The sequence below is a fragment of the Calonectris borealis genome, chromosome 23, assembly GCF_964195595.1.
Source record: "Calonectris borealis chromosome 23, bCalBor7.hap1.2, whole genome shotgun sequence".
NCBI classification, from domain to species: Eukaryota; Metazoa; Chordata; class Aves; order Procellariiformes; family Procellariidae; genus Calonectris; species Calonectris borealis.
In genome coordinates, this window is record NC_134334.1 from 8791176 (window position 1) to 8810666 (window position 19491).

Sequence of the window (19491 nt, forward strand, 5' to 3'; positions counted from 1 at the left end):
GGTATCACAGGACAGGTTTAAGAACAAAACTAAAAACTAAATGCATTACCAATCTAGTAGCTAAATTTTAGCCTCTTGCTTTTCTAAAAAATCCACACGCTATCTGCTGTTACACTGAATTCTAGCAGCGGAGAAATAAAAAATCTGTATTTACTACACTGAATATTAATAAGGGCCTAAAGACATCTAAAACAAGAGACCTAACGAGGAGTTACCTACAATTTCACAAAAAACATGCCCTCCTAGATGTGGAATTCAGGCAGAAAGAGAGACACACACCCTGAAAACAGAACTTTTGGCAGCCGCTGACAACAGAAGAGGAGCTAATGCTGCTTAGACCATTTCTTGTGTACTCCTACATATTAAATACTGTCCTACATTGCGTGGGAAAGCTCTGGGAATTCTTCCCTCTGCAGTCACTGCAGAAGTTGGCAGAAGACACCCTATTCAAATGCTAGGAAAGTCAGACCTATGGCGCTTGCTGGGGCTTTTCTCTGCCAAAAGAAAACGGCAGAGACCCTCAAAAGTCTCACCAGGCTGTGGCCACCTCCATCATTTCTAGAACAGGAGAAGAGAACACCAGGGCACATCGCCAACCAGCTTCGTGAACTGCTTCGTGTAGCAGCAAGGTGCAGAGAGTCTCTTCTCGGCTGCTACAAGCTTCCTAACGCTCCAATGTGGCGTAAAGCTTTAGGCAAAATAAATTGCAACTCTTCCAGTTTGGGAGACCAGACTTTGCAGCAAGTCTTACAACACCAACATTCTTGGAATCTATAAGCTGCTGTCCACTGCTAGAACTGATCCTCTGGACAGATGCACCACTACCATTTGCCTGTAGCTCCACTGAAAAATCCTGCAGAATACTAGAGAAGTTTGCATCCATTTTGAACTGAGCTTTCAGTGACGTTGCCAAATTCTATCCAGCCCAAGAGGCAGCAAGGTTCTTTCCAAAACTCTAGAAATCTAATATTCAGCCAAACATACAGAATAAACTCAAGCTTTGGACTTTTTTTTTGTTGCATGTTTCTTCTTTTGCTATTGCTATAACAGCATATAGTAGTAAAACCAGACGTTTGTATTTTTTATATTCTCTATAGTACCCCCTAATTCAGGGAGGAACAAAAAAATCAGTTAATTTTTTTTTGAACTTCCAGAAAACTGTCAAGTAGGTACCATGCTGGCAGCTCAGGTATTCCGCGACTAAGTCTGCATTTCAGAGTAAGTTTTCCCCACGTTGTCCACGATACTCACAGCTGATTAAACATACGCTTCATTTCATCCGTGATGTTCAAAGAACAGCTGACCTCATCGTCAGAGAACCTGCCATTGTCTCCATCCTGTTCAGAGAGGTCATCGTCAGATGTGAGCTTGCGTTCTTTCTTCTTGGAAGCCACCTTAATTGGAGAGAAGAGCAGTAACTAGAAGGTTCAACTGAGGTGCTGTGCCATGAGGGGCAGAAATAAAGAAGGAGAGGCATTAGGTTTGAGCAAATACAACTGTTCATCAGTTCCCAGGCAATTCAGGGACTGCTCGTATTCAAGACAGGAATTGCATCTGTTAATGAGTGGTGAACACAGAGCACAAGGAAGCAGTTCAGAACGGCGAAGAGCAAAGCAAGCTGCAGGCTGCCAGCGCTCTACAGATGTTCATCTGTGCACTGACACCAGCCTATGACCTACCAGAGAACATGCAGCGGTTAGAATGATACAGGGTAAAAGCGTAAGCTGGCAGGAGTGCCCAGGCAGCAGGCTTGAGAGCGGTGACAGAACTCTCCCTCTCCTGCCACCACCACAGGCTGTTGAACCACCACGAAAGAGCAGACGGGAAGCCTTTCTAGATAGCCTTTACTCCCGGGTCATCCCACCCCATCAGCAGAGGCAGACTGCTAGTCTTCAGGCTGACAGAAGAAGGGTTAACTGAACCATGAAAATGCCTGGACAACCTCAAAGAAATGAAGTTCACAGACGTGCAGAGAACTCAAGGGATGCCCCTGCAAAGGGCACGGAGGATCACTTCTTCATCTGAGGACTGTGAACATGAAAGATATTCACAGGTGGTGCCACAGAGTCACAAACACACAGTCCACTCCCAACCTACTGTAGTTTTTCCTCTACTTGGCGTCTAAGCCGTCCCTTATTGGTATCGTTCTCCATGATGATCATTTTAACCACTGCATGCTTGACCAAAGGTGTGCTTTGCAGAAAAGTGCGCTTTTGAGCAGAAAGACATAGCAATTCTACTCAAAGACAAGAAGGAACCACTAGCACAAGGCAAAGGCTCAACATGCTACAAAAATAATTGTCTCCAATAAGGACATTTGAGTCTTTCGGGATACATAAGATAAAAAAACCATCAAACACTTAGGCAACTTCACTATAGCCAGAAAGCACAACCAGTACAGACCACAAGGATCTTTTACAGTGTTTTTGTACAGCATTTAGCACACCATATGGCATCAGTATACAGAGAAAAGCATCAGACTTATTGAAAGACCGAACAAGACACATTTAGATCAAAGTAGAAGGAAGCTGGGTTAATCACAATTGAAATTGCAGTTATGACAGAAGACCACCTGCATTGGGAGTTACAGGTTTGCTCCACACAGAGCTGTAACTGCTTGCTTTTGGAGCAAATTAAATGACTTTCCTACAGCACCAAGGAGCCACAATGGCTCAAGGAAAGCAAGTGGAGTTTCTAGTCTCACAAAGCAGTCATAGCTCACCACCACAGAAGCGTTATTTCTGGCCACAGAGCTTGAGCCAGAAATAAGAACATTCAGATGACAATTCTACAAGCTTAAAACCTCTCACTTGTGAAGGGAACAAATGTGAGGAAGCCATTTATACAAACCTAGACCCTGTAATGCTTTTTTCCCCTGCATTCATTGTAGACTAGCATCAGACTAACAGCATGTCTTAAAGGTCATCCTGAGACTTCTTTTTTTAAACTCTCTAAATGTTGTGCTCTTAGTCCTACAGCAGCTTCTGCAGAAGAGAGCGACACTTCAAGACTGAGAATACACAGAGAAATGTCAAGAAAAGGCAAATGACCTGGACCACACTCCTCAACACTGCTCCCTCTTGTCCCTTCACTTCTTGTCCTACCCTATGGAAAATTCATGGCCTAATCACCTGGAATATCTTGGAAACGTCTTCAGAGTTGCGCTGCTGCGCTACATCACACAGCTTGGCTGTGATATCGATTCGCCGACAGATGTCCATGTCCACCTTCATGGCCTTTTCTTGAATCTTTGTGTCCAGGTCTGTCATGGGCTGCAGGAAGGACAGTAGTGATTATCTTCTATTATTATACAGTTCAGGAAAGAAGAGATACCCCACAGTATCTCTCTAACCCCAGGGCATACCATTCTTAAACAATATTACATCTTGTTCTCCAGGAAAGGCAGTACACGCACAATCTAAACAGACTAGACAGCTAACAATTAACATTCATATCCGATTCTAATAAAATTTCAACTCCGAGTGATTTGCCACCAAAAAACCAATACCCACCCCAAAACAACTGCCAGATGTGGCAACAGTAAACTTTTATTGGGTCAACAAAGGTTTAAAAATGGAGGAGAAAAACCCTGTTGAGCATGTGCAGAATAGAACGAAATCTAAAAACCGGTGAGTATGCAACACTCCCCCCATTTCAGTCAGAAAAACTGTGCCTGCGAGGAGAAGCTGCTTTTAAAACAAAATCCAGGCTATGCAGCAACTTCATGCATACCATGAAAACATAAAATCAAGACTGGATCTAACGAGATCCATGAAAGCTTGTGATACAGAAAATACTCCTCACTGGCATTAACCCGGCTTCCAGCCTAGCAAAAATTCTACATGAAAAATATTTTGTCTTGCTTCACTCTGAGCAGTAGTTATAAACATAATTTATAAGAGACACTCCCACATAGACAGTACAGCTGGCTCCTTATGAAGAAACATTGTTCCACAAAAAGCATATTTTCCAGCCTAGACGGGACTTACTCTGTTGGAAAGTACCACTTCAGTGGCTAGGCAATGCTTCCACTTTGACCAGAAAAGCAGAAAAACTCCTTGCAGAGCTTTCTTAAATACCAAATCCCTTTTCCAAGAAGAAAGCTTTGGGTTTTTTTTCCTTTTTTTTTTTCCTTTTTTTTTTTTTTTTTTTTTTTTTTTTTTTAAATTATTAGACAGAGTTCTTCTCCAGCCCCTGTCAACCACTTTTGGACAAGTTAGAGATTTTTGTTTTCTAAACACACTGAGAAAAAGAAATCTCTAAACACTGACTCACTCTCAACACAACCTTATCAGCTGAATAGGTACCAGCGACTCTCCTGCAGGAAGGCAAGAATGCCAACATTTTGCATTTCTCTGCTCTAATTATTTCCACGATGGGATTCCAAACAAGCATTCTCACTGCTTGCCTTTGGCTCTCTTCTACCTTACAGCGTTTGCAAAGCCCAAAGCACACTTTCTCTCAAGTTGAGGAGGATGTTTGTATTCACCACCACCCTTTTTATACACACTGAGCAACACTTCTTTCTCAGCGAAAAAGTCATCACCGTGATGGAGCCCTACCAAGTGTCTTCCTCTGGCACTGCCTCTAACCAAGCATGCCTACTCCCGATTAAACACCAGAAGAAGAGACAGCTAACTGCCGAATTTCACACGAACAGACCTAATGGCCCCAAGAGAATGTATCTGACACCAGGGAACAGGTTCTGCAAGCTTATATAAAGATAGGAGGAAGTAGTTCTACACAAAATTACAGAATAAATAAGCATAATAGGACACATTCATTAGACAACTGGCATCAGCACTCCTTCAGTCTTACAGAGAAAGGCACCTTACTTCATGTTCACCTGGCTTATCTTCCTAGATATCTGCATGAGTACATGCTCTCAGTATGTCCAAATGTAAGAAAATTATCCAGTCATAGTCTAGAAGATCCCCCAGCTTTGAAGGAAAGTCAATACCAAACGAGACATGAGGAGATTCCTGAGAAAACAAGTCTTTTTTTTTTTTTTAAATTCAGGTTGAAGCAGCACTGGAAACAAAGCCAGGTACCTGAACCGGTGATACTGGGTTAATCTCTTCGGGGGTTTCATAAAGGGAGCTCGGAAGCACACAGAGCGTGTTCCTTTTTGAACATCACTTTCTTGCGTGGCTGCGAGCAAGCTCCCCCTCGTTAGCAGTACATGGTGCTGCACGGCGACGAACCCTCTACCCTAACCTGCGAGTTCTCCAACATTTTTTTCCGCGGCTGCAGATCTGAATGCCGGCACTGCCAGCTGTGGAGAACGGGGAAGGGAGGGAAGAGTCCGGGTTAGGGGCTAAGCAGCAAGTTAATGCATCTCTACACAGACCAGACAGGAAGCAGGGGGAAGGGTGATCTGTCTGATGCATTAGGTCACGAAGGCAGCCATAATGCTAACTACCAAGCAGCACTCACTAAGACCATAACCTTTTTATGAATGAAGCCATTTGCATGACACAGACATCTCACAAAGGCAGTGGGAGTTGGCCACTCCGCTCTCCGGTGTACTTACATCACTCATCAGACCCTTAAAGACCACAAGCTCTGCTTTCAGTCTCTCAATCTTTTCATTTAACTCCTCCTGGAGAGCCTCCGCTTCCTGCGCCTCCTGCAAGAGAAAGCGCACAAAGACCTAAGAGGCAATAGGCCAAGACGGGCTTCCTCGCTTAACCGGCGCAGGGCCGATAAGGCACGTCACCGCCCCCGACGTCCCTGTCTCGGAAACGTCAGCACCTTCCTGCTTCAGCTTCCAAGCATTAACGCTACTCTCTAGCATACAGGAACGCAGTCAGCTGCTCTAGCTAGAAGAGAGTTTAATTAAATCCCAATAATTACTATCATCATAAAAGGTGCAGAAAAAAGCTATACCTTTCAATACATACTATTCAAAACTTACCTCTCGCAAGGTTTCTACCATAGATTCCAGACTCATTCTTCTCGTCAGTTCCTCCTCCCATCTGAAAGACAAGATTTACAGGCGAAGTGTTAACTATGGAGAAAAGTAATTTTCCCCCCCCCAAAATCACAAGTCTTCTGATAGCTGTAGGATGATGACAGTTACTTGACATGTAAAGCAGATGGTCCCCCTCACTTTCACACCCTCACACCAGTAACATTAAGTCTGTAGGAGAATAAAAGCTAAATCCACTTTCGTTGGGATCAGTACTCTCCCTGCTCTCCTATGCAATATTTGGTTGCAAATAAGTGGGAAACCTTCAGTGCAAAAAAAAAAAAAAAAAAATCAGTTGAAGGTAGGTTATCTGAATCAGCAGTCTTACTATTTATCTGTTCAGTCCAATCAATTCATACGTTTATGTACCTTCTGCATCAAAATCCTCAATAATCTACATGCCTCAGTCATTTCCCAGCACTACAGTTGCAAGCAGAGTACTCAGACAAGCATCCCTGAACGCAGGGTATATACGCTCACTGCTGCTGCAGTGCTGAGAGGGTAGGAGAAAAGGAATTGCAAACGGTATAATTAAACCTCGTACTACAAGCATCATTACGTTTGAGTTCATTACTGGATTAAGTGTAAAAATATCCAGCAGTTCCTCTTTTCAAGCACCTAAACCCTTTAAAGGGCAAAACCCAGTATTTGACAATACTAACTCGAAAGCTAAGATTCTTGAAAACGTGACGATACACTTTCATATGCATGGGTATGGTTCGAGTTTGGGGGGAGGGAGAGAGTAAAACGTGTGCCACACTCTTTGAATGGGCAGTAGTGCCACGCGAGACTTGCCCAGTCTATTATAACAACAGGAATTACACCTCTGGAAAAGAAACTTTGGATACCACATGATTAAAAACAATCCTGTGAATGTAATCTCCGAGTACCATCATGATAATTTCTGTTGCCACTTCAACACTTTTTATAGTTTAACTGAAAATGGCAAACCATGGGCCCAGAAATCTATTAAATCAAAGCATTCTTGAAAATGCACGGTCAAATCTGCCAAAAGGCATCATTTCATCCTATTTTCAAATCCACAAAGAAACCTGGTGATGGCTCGATTGCGGGATATTCCCATTGAGGCAGCTGATTTGATGCATACGTAATCAGTATGCCACTCGATACATCTCTGCATTCAAAGTGCAAATTTAATCCCATCTGAAGCGGAAGGCAGGGCGGACCATTTCAGCAGGGAAGGACGCAGCAGGCACGCTGCTATTGCAGTTTGCTGTCTGCAGGCGCGATCAGAGGCACCTGAACGGGTTACGTCTTAATGCAGCAGCAGCAGCTCCGCCAGCGCAGTGCCAAGATGAGATGCCGGCTACATCCGCTCCCTCCTGCTACTGTGGTGCGGGAATATCCAACCAACAGCGTGAGAATTCTCCACTGTACAGCCGAGGTTTGATTTATGCAGGAAGACTCGTTGTGCGTCTTTTTACCAGCAACAATTTACTGCCAAGCAGGGTAAAATATTTAGGCTGAAATTTGCATTCGTCATCAAATGTTTTTGCTCCTATTTCCATATCCTATTTGTTGTTTGACTACTAATTCCATGTACATTTCTATAAAAATAGTAACTTGGTTTTTCAGATTTTAATATTCAAGCCAAGAAGGTGAAATTAATTAAAGCAGTCAATTATATTCGCAATCTGTAAGATGGTCTCCTCCTGTTACAGAAGGAGTGTTGCATGGCTTTAATCATTCCTCCCGGTCTTTCTGCCAGCAGGCTGTCATTTATGGATGGAAGTCAAGCAGACATTGCAAAAATTGATATGCTGCTTCTCAAGGTTTTAACTGTTGAAATGAGGAATACTGCCTGCATTCAGGTTATCCTGCTGTATTATTTGCATCCCCACAGTGCACTGTGCTTTCTGCAAAGAGAGATGTATTTTTGGAAGACGTATCTGCATGTTTTTACTGACTATGCCAAAAGCTAGCAAAAGGGATTAGCATTCCTCCCCAGCAGTTCAGCCGTCCTGGGCAGGTGCCAAAGTTATGCATCTCAAAGTCTGCTCAGACTAACCTTCCTCATCCTGCAGAAATTCCAGTAGTTCCATTTCTTTTCTTTGTGCCAGTTGAAGTGCATTTTGCAGAACAGTGATTTACAGCCCTAATTCCCTTCCGTCAAACGCAAGACGGTGTCTTCAAGAGCGGAGGAAAAGGATGCCTTCTTTTACCCACATGCACACCCTCCCCACAATTTCTGTGTTTCTCTTATTACAGGAACAATAAAACAATCAGGTCAATGAGGTAGTTTTTAACCAAAAAGTTCATGCCCAACAGAAGGAAGTTTACACTGGACTGATGACAAGGGTCCTGCTAACCATTAGTATCACATTCTTAACCTCTGAGCACATTTCTCCCACCCGCTACCAAGCTGATTAACCTCATTTAACAGCTAAAAATGCCACTCTTCCTTTCTCCTCACACTTAAACCTTAGACTATTTGTAGCGAAGAGAGGAAGGAGACGGATGGGAAGGTAGAGGATGACAACGGCGCAGAGGATTAATTCTCCATTTAAACCTCCAAGGAAGTGAGACAATAGGAAGATTGCTCATTCCCGTGATCATCCTGCATTCGCTGTAACACGCAGGACTTTAAAGGGACCTTGGCAGCTGTGCTAAACACACTCCAACCAACGCAGTGGTAAGGAGTCCGCGTGTCACTGAGAAGATGCTAACTATGGCTCTGACGTCTTTAATATTCAACACACTCTAAATTATTCTCCCAGAAATTTATACTAATCAATATTTTTCTCTTCAGTTACCGTCTAAAAGCGGAAGACTTAGTCTTCCACAAGTCTTAACCCCAGCAGGCTGCGGATGCCCTCTGCTTCTTGGCAAACAGAACCAGTGAAGCCACTTGCGTGTGCAGCCTAAAATGCCGATGACAGGGACCAGGGCCTGGCGCTCCCTTCACCTCGAGGAAGGGGAAACACCACCTGATCAACCACCTCCGCAGCAGAAGCAGGGCCGGCAGGTAACTCCTTTCCTGGACAACCACAGGAGCAGCAGCAGCAGGAACGACCCGGGCTATAATACCCAACAGGGGAACGGCTGTGCACGCTACAGGCTAAAGAACCCACCGGTCCTCACGTATTTGCTGCAGGACGTTAACTAGCCAGCTGCTCCTCTGCTCTCAAATACACTTAATTCTTGGCTCAGATACATCAATTGCTATGATTTCCAGCTGCATCCAAAAATCTTTTTTCTGACCCAGAAAGGCAAACGTTGCCATCTAAATCTACCCAACTTCAGAGCTTCTTACTATATTTTCAGTAGCAATATGAATTTCAAATCTAACCAAGCTTTTTTCCTTCTTTCCCACCTACCAAGGATGTTTCAGTTCCAACCACCACCTACCCACCCCCCAAATAAAAGGCTAATCTGAATTTTGGAAGCTATGGATCTATTCCCCTTTTACCAGATGTGACGCATTACATTCCAGCGGCATTCAGTCATTGCAGCTTCAGGCCCCAAACTCCTTCTGCAGTCATGTCTTACATAGCTTAGAGGAGAACAAAGGGTGCTGGCTTTCTTTAACGGGAATAGCTACATTACAAGGATATTAGACAAACAAAACACATGAATAGTCAGCTAAGATTAACATTGCTTAAAGCGGTGTTCTTGTAAAGCTGAGTCACACCGCAAACTTGTGTGTTTCCTTTGAAATTGGAAGAGTAGCTACCAGTTCACCGATACTAACATCCCCTCCTACACCGAAGAAAGTCGATGGAGACATCTCAAGAACTGGATAATGTGATATCCCTTAAAAGCTTCTCTAAGTTTTCAAGCCTTAATGTTTATGAAATTAAACTGAGCAGTCTATGTTGATACAACAAGCTTCAAAACACTTTCCTACTCCCTGAATACCTGCGTCAACAAACACGAGCATCTTCCTTTCTTCTCTCCCAGTATCAAGCCAAGTTTAGGAATACTGACCAGTGGAGAGAATTGCCCACTGGAGCAGATTCACAAAACCTCCTTAGAACAGGAAGTTAATTTTAGAGAAGTTTGCCTTTCCAAAAATTGTTCAATAATTTTCTTTTTAAAACCCAGGATTTTTAGATGCAAGTATGGTATTATTTAGACACCAGACAATGTGCTTACAAAATATGCCAGATATAAACCTGCTGTTTTAAATATGTTTTTGCTCAAGGCAGAAAGGCACAATCAGACCAGTTGATAGTTAATGATGGTATCTGATGGTATCAACTGCACTATTTCTTTCATTAAAAATACCCCTCCCTCAAGGAAGCAAATATTCCTCAAACAACATTTGATGACAATACTTTTTTTTCCCCAAGAAAAACTCTTTAGAAAGACAAGACTCTTCTTCCTGGTAGTTTTATACCGAGTCATGCAGAGAAGAGAACCACCAAACAGAAACAGAACAACAGAAAACATTCACAAGTTTTTCCCCTGCCATTCTCTCAGGTACCGACTCTGAGGCTCTTCACGCCGTTTCGTTATTATCGGAGCGTCTTCCCATCAGTTTGTGGGGAGAAAAGCAGTACCAGAAAGGCAAACCTAATAGCCCTTGAGTGCTTAAGTCCACAACAGGAAACAAAAGTGTTAGTTTGAACGACGACTATAAAACGCTCACAAAAATATTAACAGCTAATTCCCGAAAACAAACACACCGAACAGGTGACCTGTCAGCGCTACTTCAGGGAACAGCGTAGTTGTTTTTTCTTGCACGCCAAGACACCACTATTCCATTTTTGGCATGAGATGCACCCAGCCTTGCTCATCTGTTGGATACGAAGCATCTCAGATGCATTCTCTGATGTACCACACCTGCAAGATGGAAGAAAACACCCATGCTATGGCAGGACAAGTAATTACACCCCCGGCGCTGCCCGGGAGGGCTCGTGCTCTGCTGTCACAGGTTAGAGACACGTCTTTGTGCTCCCGTTCCTCTGCGGCAGCACTGCTTGTTCTTTTGCGCGTTGGGATCTTTTTGACGCCCATGCGTTGTTTACAGGAACTCCAAATGGCAAGGCGTGCTGCGCTGCTCTCCAGCGCTGGCAGGAGATTTAACACTCACCGTGCAAAGCCTGACCGATTTAATCATTTCGCGTTACTCATGGTGCCGCCTCTCGCTGTGGGTCTGCAGTAACATGCCCGCTAATCCCCTCTCCAACACCTAGATAATAACTATCAACAGTACAGTTTGTAACTCTGGTTATTATACGCTGATTTCATTCGAACGGACTTAACGGCCCATCAGATGTACAAACTCATTCCCACACAAAAGGATCCAGAGCCTAATCCTGTACCCGGCCGAGACAGAGAAGTGGGCAGGGCACGCTGTTTGAGAGGAACATACTGTGGGCATCTGGGGTAAGAACGCATCATGCTCAAGACTTTCTGGACAGATGTAGAGAAACCTTCACGCTACTAAAATTCTGCTGCAGCGTCAGTCTCTATTTAACCATTTGCAATGGTGTTTCTTAACTGAGAGAAGAACCTACGTCTGCAATCTCACTAAACCATTCCCGATACAAGGCGGCAGTTTGGGACTGTAAATACAAATAGCCGTCTGCAACTTTTCATTAGCTGGAAAGAACTGGACCGTGCAAGATGGATTTCATTTTAAAAAAACCTCCATGAAGCCTTCTTTATTTTGTTAAGCAAACAAAAAAAAAAAAGCAATGCACTATTCTCTCTGCTTTTAGAATCCTTGCTTAAGAAATCATTTTCCTAACCAGTCTTAGTGTTGCACTAAATTAGATACAAGGCTGCATTAAGCAATTAGCTTATTCACAAATGCTACCTCTCGTTTAAGTGAGTATTTTTAAGATGCTGTAATATAGGGATTCTTCCAGATTATCCCAAGCACAGACCACTTTGATCCCATGTGCCCTGACTTCTTATTGAAGCAAATTAAATGTTAGTTGATGGGCTCCATGTAAAACGTATTAATTTAATGTGAACGTCTGATTCCATTAAAGCCTGGCTGTAACACAACGGCAGCGGCACTCTTGAATGAAGTCATGTTTCTTGCCTGTTGCAAGCAACATCCTCCCCACAGAATCTATTTGCTAGAAGTCAGTCATTGCAGCATCAAATTTCCCAAACATCAGAGCAAGGGAGGAATCTGTATCCTTGAAGCTGGAGCACTGGTCTAGATGATACAGGGAAAATCACTGCCGAGCAGAACTTGTACCCTTTGCACTGTTAATACTTGGGTGCTTCATCACAAGGAAAGGTTAATATTAAAGCCCTGTTCTAGACTTGTGCTCTACTTAAAACAGCATACAGGCCTTTGAACAACAGCAGTTGCTTGTGAAGAGAATTACTAAAAGGACTTACTATATAGAAAAACATTGCATAATTATGCCTCCCGATTACATACACCTGGAAAGATGCTCCAGCCTGTTACTGGAACCACAATAAAAATCATCTGCAAGTTCATTTGTGTTTTGTTCCTGACCACACGAGGTGTTTAAACAAAAGCCATGCATAATGTCACAAGAGTTCAACAACTTCAAGTAGAAGCAACAGCCATGCCTGCATTCCTTTATAAAGAAAATTATGGTGCTTTTAATACATCAGGAGAATCCATATATAATTGTGCAATAGTCACAGCAACATTAAACACATTTTATGCTACACAGCTACAAGTCATACGCTCCTGCATGACTTATTCTTGCAAACATCACTGCACTAAATAAAGGCCACTTTTAAGTTTAAGGTGTCTTTTGACACTTGGATAAGCCTTGGACCTCTCCTTTTGTACTTGCACCCAGCCCCAGACACAGAAGTCCATTAACAAAGACACAAGATACTTATTCAAAATCGGTCTAACACAGTGGGGGAGGCTGCTGTTGGGTGTTTTCACAATATTTTATATAACTTCCTGCCAGAGAAAGTACCTAAAAGATCTCCTGTCCTCGCAAAAGAAAAGCACTAATTATGAACTTCAGTAATTTTCAATCTCACAGCTAACCAAGTGAAGAAGAAAAATCCTTGAAAGTCTTCCAATTACCAGTGCATCCAAGGCTATCAATGTTGGTAGTGTATTTCCAGATCACATCACAGCAAAGACACTTGAAATACTGCTGCCTTAAAAGAAATAATGAATTTTTTTTTCGCTGTAGGTCAATTGAGAAACAGGGTAAACCAGATCAAGCCATCAAGCTCACGGCTGCCCAGCTTTCACTTTAAGTAAGGCCAAGTTCAGAGAACCATCTTCCCCCGTTGTCTAACTGCCCTTGGCTGAAGAACTTCGATTCAGCTTGCTCTCAGAACATGGAGGTGTTGGAGCTCTGAAGGGATCAAGTGCCATGCAAAGAAATCCTTTATTTTCCCTTGTGTTTATAGCCGAAGCAGCATCCTGGTTTCTAAGCCATTCTGCAGGAGTCCAGCACTTCTGCAAGCAGGTAAGTTACTTTCACTGGAAAGAAAAGGTTTGTACAGCTTCCTCCCTCCCCAGGTACTGCTCGCTCTTTGCTTCTCTAAACCCGTTTCATATTCTCCTGAAGAAAAAGATCGGGCCCATGACAACATAACCCAAACCCGCATAGCGCTGACCTGCCTTTCCTGCAGCTGCAAGTGATTTTAAACCTGAGAAGCGTTCAAAACTGCAGCAATGGCCAGGCGTACACCCTCCTGAAAAGGGCCCGATTAGGTAAGGTAATTCTTTGGAGAGGTTCATGCAAGCTCATAGCACCTTCACATTTCTGCATGGCCCTTCTGCTACTCCCGTTCATCTCGGGCATATGGAAACCATAACTGCTTTGGAGGAACAGAGCTTTTACAGTTTAAGGAGCAAAACCACAAAAGGCCTCTGTCTATGCAATCTTTATTTCTAAGGTATCCATACTCTAGAATCAGAGTATAATTAAAAATCACATTTTACCCCTGTGTCCTCCACACCCTAAAGCGTTGTGCTGCTCACAGGAACACCACCATTTCCTGCAACCTGCAGAGAAACGATTTCTGGTTAGTCATAAACTGTTCCGGCTGATAAGATACCATCAGGCTGCGAGCTCTCGGAGCAGGGTTTATGATGTAATTCATGATATGATAGCTCATACATGAGGTAAACTAAACACCGCTTTCTGCATCCTCCTCTTACGTTTGCCAGCGTGTCAAGACAGGTTTACAAATTTGTGCCCAGGCTGTCCCAGCAACCACAAACACAAGAAATAACAGATCAAGCTGCATTTACTTCCCAGCACAGAGTGGTGGGCACCGACAGGCTGCAGCAGCGTTGCAGGCAGAATCAACGCTAGCCGTATTCCCCTCAGCACCAGCAACTTAAATTCATTTTTCACTCCTGTCAAAATCTTCATGACAGTGTTTACAAGCCCTGAACAAATATACGTCTCTTAAGCATGAACAAATAATTCTGCAGTGTGGATCTATTGCGGTTTTTGACAGCTGAAATGCAGTTTTTTCGCTAGGTAGAGCCGACCCCAGGGAAGGGGAGAGGGATTTGTTCAGTAACACGAGAAAGCAGGGACGCCTGCCTTCCATTTTCCAGTAAGCTTAGCGGTGACTGAAGCTAGCCCAGAACTGTTTCTAACAAAAGAGCCTTGTGAAAAAAGCAACTCGAGCAAATGCGAGGCTTTCAAGTTTGGCCTGTGGGCTTGCTTTGGGCGGGGGGGTTAAGGATTTACTCTGTGCCATAAAGGAAAAGCAGCCAAGAGAGCAAGGTAAGGACAAAACAGCCTGCAATTAGAAACGCACCAATAGCTCAAGACCAGGCAAAGACTTAAGAAGCGGGGAGGGGGAAAATGTGCAACGCCGAAGAGGAACCTCTCAACAGCCTACCTCTAGGAAGTTCCCACTGCAAAAGGGAAATGTTAGGATGAACTTTAAACTTCCAATTACTGAGATCAGCCCAGAGGGTTTTTTGAGACAGCCTTGCAGCTATCAGAAACACACCGTAGACATGTGAGTGGCAAAACAATTAAATTAGCTAGGATATCGACTTCTAGCAAGCTGCTCCTTGCCATTAAGAGAGGCAGCTACCATTCCCCGCGCCAACAGGATACTCGGTTTCTGCAGGGCGTCGGAGCTCAGCAGCGGCTGGGGAGCGGGACCTCCGGCGCCACGTCGCTGTGCCTCCCGGATACCTGCAGCAACGCTCTGTTCGGAAGGAAATGTCAGACGGACAGTTTGCTTGACAAGTCAGCTCCGATGCCAGGAATGTGATACAGCCCACACATGGCAGAGTAAATGTGATTAGGTCTAACCACGAAACATCTGATAAGGTTTATACCCAAACACCCATTTGACATAGATCAATATAGCGTGACACTTTTGGCAAGAGGAGAATCAGAGCACTGCATTTTGGGCTTCTTTTTAGCTCAACTGTGCATTGTAAGTCTTTTATTGTAGCTTAGGTAGCTACTACATCAGCCTTCCTGGGACAATGCTCAAATTCTCGGTTCTCTTCCTCTTGTATCAATTAAGTCCAAGGCATTTCCCCCATTTTGTAGGTATATCCGCTTATTTTTTCCCTTTCTCTCTCTCTCTCTATTTCTATTAACAATAAAAAGGAAATTTAAGATGGACACATCCTGATTTCAGTGTATTGGAGGACAGCATCATATTTCCAAGCTGTTTCCCATGCTGCTATTCTTATTTACCTCCGACAGGTCTCACGGTGCTGAGGAGCATTCATCGTGCCAGCAGCCCAGCGACTAGCACAATCACAAAACAAAGAGGAAACGCAGCCACAAATACAACTGGGAAGAAATCTCATTTCTATAGACCGCACGCCAGCGGTCTCAAAAGCCATCGTACTATACTCTCACCGTTACCCATAGCCGAGCCCATGCTCTTGTCCGTTCTCTTTCCAGAAAACAGCAGCCCTGCACCCATTTCTACACATCGATATGGCAAACCCTTCCTCACGTGCCACCGGAGCGCACCGAAGAGCTCTGTGTACTCCAGGCCTGCAGAAGACCACTGCAAGCGCAGCTTATGGAACAGCCAAGGCAAAGAACATCCCATTCCTGTAAAACTGTTGTCGTAACTGCAGATAAAGTAACTGCTCTGACTCATTTTGAACCAGGTAATCTGAAAAGCACAGGATTACATTACTGTATAGCGCTGCTAGCTACAAGTTAATTATCAAATAGTGAATTCCCATGTAAGGAGATCTCTAGCAAACATAAGTACTACCAACCTCATGCATTAAAGACAGCCGATCGTGTATATACATTTATTTTACAACTCTGCCTATCAACAAGCTGCAATTTTCTGGTATTTAGTATGTCAAACATTCAGGTGTTTTGTCCTAAGCCTTTGGCACAGGCATACATACAAAATTGCTGTAAAATTTATCCAAGTAAACTCACTACTCCTGACTAAGGACCATCCTTTTAGAAGAAAGTATTACCGAAATACAGTGACAAACGCTGTAAACCTTAAGTGAGGGACAAAGAACAGAGCAGAGACTATCAGCCTGAAGAAAAGTACTGACTTTCTTGGTTTTTTACTTCCTGCAAAAGTCAAAAAGCTGCCCGTTACTCTCTACTCCTTCTGAGAAACGGCTTTATGTTTACCTACCCACCTACAGTACGGCAGGGGGGTTAAATTTCATTGTGTGGGTCCGACAGAGACGCACAAGCATCTCCGAACAAATGAGAAGCAGAAGTTGGACATCTTGAAGTGGTTTTTTTGCTAACCCTGCACTAGCAGGGCAGGAAACAGTAGCCCATCCAGTGCTTTTAAATCATATTGCAATTATTGCATAGACTATTCATCATCTCAAATTCTTTCGGTCAACATACAGAAATAGCCTGGTACAAGTGCTAATGTGAGAAACTTGTAGAACTGCAGTCTCCTGCACCGAAAAGGTCAAAACAAGCTTTCAGAGACCCCGCGCAGACAAAGGGGAGTCTGCGCGAGGAGTATGAACTGTGGAACAGAGCACGCTATTATCCCGGTGTCCCCGCAAAGCCATGTGATTGCTTTGGACAGCTCATCTCCAACATCCACATCATTACTGAAATAAATACAGGCTACAGTAGAACAGAAAGGAGCAAGAAAAATCTCTTCTGCAAATTGGGTTGTTTATAAGGGAGTTACCAACAAAACTTCAGTGCTCAGTTTCAGCAACGAAACTGCACAATGAAAAGGGATTATTATAACTGACTCATGTAATAATCACAGAAAAATCCATCCATTGTTTAGGGAAACTTAAAAATTGCTTAATGCTCTTAATTTAATCAAATGTATTTAAACAGCAGAAGATAGGCACCAGCATGCCTGTCCCAGAATCTGGAGCTTCATTGGCTTAAAAGGAAAAAAACAAACAAACAACAACAACAAAAAAATCAATCTTATTCCAGGCCTTCAATACAGTTTTAATAGTTTGCTAAGATGCAAGACTACTAACACGAATACTTTAGAAAAAAACTCCACACCATTGTAAACTGCACACTAGGTAGTGTTAAGTAAATATTTGTAATAAATAAAAGTTTTCTGCAGCCTGCCACCAAGTATGACTTTCAACTCCTATCCTCCATACTAGAAGTTTAACTAGTGATCTGACCTTGATATACTTAGGTTTCTAAAGCAGGGGGATCCCATCCTGTTTCTCTTCTACCTAGCGCACTCACTTTAAACCCTTAGTCCTTCCACTTCAGCACATTAATTTTAGAGGAGTAATGTAAAATACCCATTAATAAATCTAACAGGTCAGTAAAAGTATTACCAGCACACTGATCACGTCAGACTTTGACATGACGTGTTCCTGAAGGCAAGCATCCCAAGAGCTTCATAGCTTCTACGTAACATCCAGTACCGAGACATGAGCTGATTTTCAAGGTTCTCCCTCTAGTCTTTAGCAGCACAAGAAGAATCCACATTTTTCCACAGGTAACTGTATTCCCCCTTCCTTTTTTTTTTTTTAACCCCTAATTCTCAGTTCTTTCCCCTTTTTTATCCCCAGAACACAGGAGACACTTCAAGAGTTGAGAAAAATATTAGTATGGAGGAGGGCTTCTGGGCAGGAGGAAGAACAACAAGAAGAAGAAAGCATACAATAATACAGATTGAAATCTACTTACAGTCAAGAACGCTTGCTGTAACAAAGGAGTATAATTCTATACAGTTCCAGCCTTGCAGCAACTTTTAAAAGATGTCATAGAAGCGTGCTCTAATACACACCATCACCATTTTAAAAATACATTTGTATTTTTATGGTGGCCAGGACATTTCACTTGTAATTTCTCACCTCCTACTGCTGCTAAGGACTCTTGGCAAAATGCAGACACCTCGCCAAAAGTCTGGCAGCTGAGGAGACAAGTAGTTACAGAAGAGATTTAAAGCCATAATAAGATATAACGCTAAGCTGTCAGAAAGTACAGGCAAACTTCTGTGGCATGAATTTCCTTTCTATTTTCTATAAACACCTAATGAAAGCTTTCATGAATGTCCTCTTGCAGGCTGCCAAATTAAAATAGTGCATTATCTCAGCCGATGCACATGACTACATGGAAGATTCTTACACCACAGCTCTAAGAGAAGTAACCTAGCAGGCTTTTAACTGCAGGAAATTTTTCCCATGTAAGGTGAGGGTTAGTTCTTTTCCGAACTGCCTTATGACTTCATGCCAATCTGCTATGAAGAGGAAAACCTGGACGTTTTGAGCACTGCCGTTGCACTGCGGGTCTCCTGCTCTCCAGACGGAGCAGGGATTTTCTGGCACTGGAACGTTTACACTCAGGGTGAGTCTGTGGGCTTCAAGTTGAGTTCCACCAAACGGATCCCCAGCTAGGTCTCTCATAAAGAGGGGTTTCACAGTAAGCCAGCACGAAGCCCCGTATTACTCTGGAGAGCAAAGCAAGGATGTCTGCCTGATTTCCACAGTTAACAGCTGAAAAAAATCCTAAAGTGATAGCCTTTCTGAAGGATTGCTTTCAGGAATACATCAGACTAAATAGCATGTGTCGCATTTGGGCTAGCTGGCGACCTTAATAGAAAAAGAAATACGTCACTGGCACAGCACAAAATGATCAGAGACAGCACCACTTTCAACACCTACTGCAATCTACTAACACATAAACCCCACCGCCTTTTCAACATCTTCTCTCATTTCACTATTCAGGCAAATCATCCATTTCGGGGAAAAACTGCTCCAGTTCTGTAAAGAAATACTGAAGTATGTAATTAAATGTCCAACTAGCTAAGCTTAGCTGTTAGCACGCAACCTGCACTAAGTTCAAAACACTGGTGTTTTAAGATCCTCTCTCATAAAGTTCTTCATTTGACTTAATGATTTCACGAGTAAACGCTTGCTGTAAATAGCTATTCCCTTCGCTGGCCATGCTGTAACCACCCTGCTGTTATCGCCTCCAACTAATTCTGAAGGGCTCTGATAAGACCGAGTGATAATACGTCGGGATTACTCTTCTGTGGAAAGGAACCAGAGATCCTGCTGGAATGTATCACCACAACATTTTCACTCACTTCTGCAGCTCTTCAGCCTGAAATGCCAAGAATAAGTGCAAGTTGCAGCTGAAGCGCTCGCTGCTCTCCTTACCTTG

The 19491-nt window shown here is 43.2% G+C and overlaps 1 protein-coding gene across 1 annotated transcript in view; it reads right to left on the bottom strand.

Annotated features, from left to right (window-relative positions):
- IFFO2 (intermediate filament family orphan 2) overlaps window positions 1-19491 on the bottom strand; it is a 43056-nt gene that overhangs the window by 11787 nt on the left and 11778 nt on the right. The window contains exons 2-5 of the mRNA XM_075172594.1: window positions 5918-5978; window positions 5534-5629; window positions 3132-3272; window positions 1252-1394 (exon numbers count right to left, since the gene is read on the bottom strand). Coding sequence (XP_075028695.1) covers window positions 1252-1394; window positions 3132-3272; window positions 5534-5629; window positions 5918-5978 — 441 coding nt within the window. The remainder of the gene's footprint in view (window positions 1-1251; window positions 1395-3131; window positions 3273-5533; window positions 5630-5917; window positions 5979-19491) is intronic.